The 4,545-nt window shown below is 55.7% G+C and overlaps 2 protein-coding genes across 2 annotated transcripts in view; one reads left to right on the top strand and one right to left on the bottom strand.

The window, feature by feature from the left end:
• LOC102239275 (IQ domain-containing protein F2) overlaps window positions 1-284 on the top strand; it is a 1,518-nt gene extending 1,234 nt beyond the window's left edge. The window contains exon 3 of the mRNA XM_014529724.1: window positions 1-284. This exon is cut by the window's left edge and continues 20 nt beyond it. Within this exon, the coding sequence (XP_014385210.1) occupies window positions 1-284 (284 nt within the window).
• A 3,374-nt stretch (window positions 285-3,658) lies between these two features.
• Window positions 3,659-4,193, bottom strand: LOC102238956 (IQ domain-containing protein F5; the record flags this gene model as incomplete). The annotated part of the gene is made up of 2 exons (XM_005881929.2): window positions 3,659-3,898; window positions 3,969-4,193. Coding segments are annotated over 2 exons (465 nt in total), but the record flags the coding sequence as incomplete, so codon positions are not given.
• Between the last annotated feature and the right edge of the window lie 352 nt (window positions 4,194-4,545).

Raw genomic sequence — 4,545 nt, 5'->3', positions numbered from 1 at the left:
GGACCATCCAGCGCTGGTGGCGGCAGACGCTGCCGCAGCTGCTGCACAGGAGGCGGCGGGAGGCGCTGGTGAGCTACGCCATCCGGGAGAGGGCGGTGGTCAAGCTCCAGTCTCTGGTCCGCATGTGGCGCGTCCACTGGCGATACTGCCAGGTGCTCAACGCCATCTACATCATCCGTGGCCACTGGCAGAGCCACCACTGCCAGACCTGCGCGCTGCTCCGGGGGCATTGCGTGGTCACCGCCACCCACCTGCAGTTCCACATCGAGATCACCAACCCCTGAGGCCGCGGGGCAGGGACACGGAGCCTCTGTCCCCAGTAAAGGTCTGACCTGATGTGCTGTCGCGTGGTCACCCCCGGGGAATAGAAAGGTTAGGACGCGGGCCTGCCGCCGCCTCTTCTTCCCGGGAAAACAAGTCCCGTGAGGTTCCCCGCTGCCTCCCGTGAGGCCCCGGTTCTGAACCAACAATGAACGGATGCTGCTGACTTGGTTATCAGACAGACACTGTGGTCCAGGTCTAAGCCGACACATGACAGAGCCAGTCCCCAGGCCCCCCCCGCCAGGATGTGAGGGACACCCCTCCTGTAGCCTGTGGGGTCCTCTGCCCAGGAGAATGGGCTCCGGGCCCCTCTGTCAGCCTGGTGCCCGGACACGCCGACAGGGTCTCTCTGGCCAGAACCTAGGAAAACGCCAACTCCTGGCTGACTCCTGGGAGCAGGTGACAGCCGCAGGGAAGGGCAGGGGCTGGCCTCTGTGGGGCGGGGCACTGGGCATGCTGACGGGCAGGTGGGAACCCGGGCACTGGTAGGAAACGGGTTCGAGGCCCTTCATCTGCACCCACAATCCTCGCCCGGACTCCTCCCCACGGCCGAGCGGCAGGCGGATTCCTCCGTATTCCCCAAACCCCTGCCTTGTCTCCGTTCCTGCTGATTCACCCTCAGCCAAGATGTCCCTCCCCGTCTCCCAACTCTTGTGTCTGACGACCCTTGGGATGCTCCCCGGCCACCCGCCTCTGGTCACCGTCAACAGGCCGCTCCGTGGAGCGCGGTGATGTCGGCCTCTGTGCTGTCCTAGCTGCAGCCACTAGTCACGCGTGGGTGTGGAGGACGGTAAATGTGCCTGCTGCTGCCCGAGCCGGCTCGGCTCAGTGGACGGAGCGTCAGCTTGCGGACTGAAGGGTCCCAGGTTCAATCCCCGGTCAAGGGCACCTATCTCGGTTGCAGGCTCCACCCCAGCCCCGGTCAGGGCATGTGCAGGAGGCAGCCAATCAATGTGTGTCTCTCACATGATGTGTCTCTCTCTCTGTCTCTCCCCCTCCCTTCCACTCTCTCTAAAAAAAATCAATGGGAAAATATTCTCAGGTGAGGATTAACAGCAGCAACATGTGCCTAGGAGTGCAGCTAAAGAATTGAATTTTTAATTTTGTTTCATTTAAATTAAGTTTCAATAGCTACTAACCATTCCATCGGGCGGCGTGGGGCTAGACCTCACCGTTACCAACCCTCTCCTCTTGCCCAGATGGCTTTTCCTAGAGTTGCATTCTCGGATTCCTTTCTTTTCTCTTTCCTGTTTACCTTTCAAATACCCCCAACAGAATGGAAAATGGTACAGATGCCGCGGAAATTGGCAGAGCAGTTCCTCAAAAAATTAAAAGTAGGATTATATGGCCCGGCCGGCGTGACTCCGTGGTTGAGCATCATTAACCTGTGAACCAGGAGGTCACGGTTCAACTCCTGGTCAGGGCACATGCCCGGGTTGTGAGCTTGGTTCCCCAGTAGGGGGTGTGCAGGAGGCAGCCGATCCATGATTCTCTCTCATCATTGATGTTTCTCTCTCTCTCTCCTCCCATCCTCTCTGAAATCAATAAAAATATATTGTTAAAGAAATTGAATTATCTGGCCCAGCCATTCCACTTGTGGGTACATACCCACAAGGATCAAACGCAGCGTCTCAGAGGTCTTTGCGACTCATGTCCACGGCAGCATTAACGACTCACACCAGCCGAGCGACGGGAGATCCTCCTGTGCCCGTCCGCGGAGGAAGGGCCGGTCGGAATGTGGGCTCTGCACCGAGCGGAGAGGAGCCAGCCCGAGGAAGGAAGGGATGCGGACACAGACCACGGCAGGATGAGCCTCGAAGACACTGGGCCAAGGGAAAGCAGTCAGTCACAGGAGGACACACACTGGAGGGTTCCACTCGTGTGAGGCATTTGATCAGTGAATGTCACGGGTAGCAAAGGCAGCTTGGCAGTTGCCGGGCTGGGGAGCGGGGAGGGTGGGGAACGCTTCCTAGAGCTTCGGTTCTGCAAGACGAATAACGTTCTGGAGACGGATGGTGCTGATCATCTCAATAACACAGTGAATATAACCAATGCCAACGAGCTGTCTACTTAAAATGGTACATGTTGTGTGGCTCAGGGGCTGAGCGTTGACCTATGAGCCAGGAGGTCACGGTTCCATTCTGGGTCAGGGCACTTGCCTGGGTTGCAGGCTCGATCCCCAGGGGGGGGGGGGGCATGCAGGAGGCAGCCGATCAGTGATTCTCATCATTGATGTTTCTATCTCTCTCTTCCTCTCCCTTCTTCTCACTCTAAAAATCAACTTTAAAAAAAAAACATTTTTAAAAAATGGTAAATGTTATGTATATTTTACCACAATTTAAAAAGAGTATATTTTATATGGAAGACAGTATGGAGTTTCCTCAAAAAACTGGAAATGGAATTCCCATTTGACCCTGTGATCCCACTTCTAGGAATATATCCCAAGAAACCAGAAACACCAATCAGAAAGGATATATGCACCCCTCTGTTCATAGCAGCACAATTCACCATAGCTAAGATCTGGAAACAGCCTAAGTGCCCATCAGTAGATGAATGGATTAGAAAACTGTGGTACATCTACACGATGGAATACTATGCTGCTGTAAAAAAGAAGGAACTCTTACAATTTGCAACAGCATGGATGGAGCTGGAGAGCATTATGCTAAGTGAAATAAGCCAGTCAATGAAGGAAAAATACCACATGATCTCACTCATTCATGGATAATAGAGACCATTATAAACTTTTGAACAATAATAGATACAGAGGCAGAGCTGCCTCACACAGATTGTCAAACTGCAGTGGGAAGGCCGGGGAGGGTTGGGGGGCAGGAGGGAGGGGGGGAAGAGATCAACCGAAGGACTTGTATGCATGCATATGAGCATAACCAATGGACATAAGACACTGGGGCGTAGGGGAAGCCAGGGAAATGTCAAGGGCGGGGAAAAAAAGGACACATATGTAATACCCTTTGTAATGCTTTAAGCAATAAAAAAATAAATTAAAAAAAAACTGACAAGAAAAAAAAAGAGTATATTTTAAAAGATGACACAGGTTGTAAAATGACTGACCATACCATTTATCCAGACCCCATGGGGAAGGGGTGTCCCTGGTTGGCCGACTTGGCGCAGCCCCAAGGCTCCTGCCCAGGGCAGACATTGCTAATCCATCCCTGGCCCTGCTCCTCCAGCCCCAGGGGCTCCACCCTCCTCCACACAAGACCCTGCCCCCCAGAACCCCGGCCACTGCCTGGGCGCTGATTTAGGAGACGCCCGTATTTGCCGCCATGAGCTCGACGACCCCCTTGAAATGGATCTGACAGAGCCGGGGACGCGGGAATTACAGATCTGGCATGCCCTTTATTGGGAGAGGGATGGACTGATGGATTTTGTAGACCTGCGAACCCAAAGAGATTTCGAGGTGAAGGTTCAGTTGCTTTTCTGTCAGGTCGTAATTGCCCTGAATGCAGCCCCGGGTGGGGCAGTTGTGCCAGCGCCAGTACAGCTGGATGATGCGGGCGGCGTGCAGGACGCGGCAGTAGCGGAGGCGGACGAGCCACATGCGGACCCAGGACTGCAGCTTGACCGTAGCGCCAGTACAGCTGGATGATGCGGGTGGCCTGCAGCAGGCGGAGGTAACGGAGGCGGACGCGCCACATGCGGAACCAGGACTGCAGCTTGACCGCCGCCCACGTCTGCTGAGTGTAGGCCTCCAGCTGCCTCTTCTGCTTCAACAATGGCAGCTCCCGCAGCACCTGCCTCCACCAGCGCTGGATGATGGAGGCGCAGAGCGCGGCGTGCAGCAGCGTCCGGCGCACCAGGGTGCCCCGCCACCAGGCCTGGATGAGCAGGGCCGCCGCCTGAGCGGCCGCTTCCTCGGGTGTCTCTGCCTGAGGGGTCGGCATGATCTTCCTCCTTCTGGTTGGTGCTGAGGAAGCTGGTCAGGAGGAAAAACACAGGACACTTAGGAAACCCGCGTGTCCGCCCTCAGGTGCTCCAGGAAGGCGCCCCGATCCTCTAGCAACAGACACCCCTGCCCCGGCTGGTGTGGCTCAGTGGATAGAGCGTCAGCCTGTGGACTGGAGGGTCTCAAGTTCGATTCTGGTCAAGGGCACAGGCCCCGAATTGGGGGCTCAATCCCCAGTGGGGGGTGTGCCGGAGGCAGCCGATCCATGATTCTCTCTCTCCCTCTCCCTTCCTCTCTGAAATAAAAATATTTTTTAAAAG

Source organism: Myotis brandtii, unplaced genomic scaffold (assembly GCF_000412655.1).
Source record: "Myotis brandtii unplaced genomic scaffold, ASM41265v1 scaffold693, whole genome shotgun sequence".
Classification (NCBI taxonomy): Eukaryota; Metazoa; Chordata; class Mammalia; order Chiroptera; family Vespertilionidae; genus Myotis; species Myotis brandtii.
The sequence above is the reverse complement of the archived record's forward strand: the minus strand, read 5'-3'. Positions and strand labels throughout refer to the sequence as shown.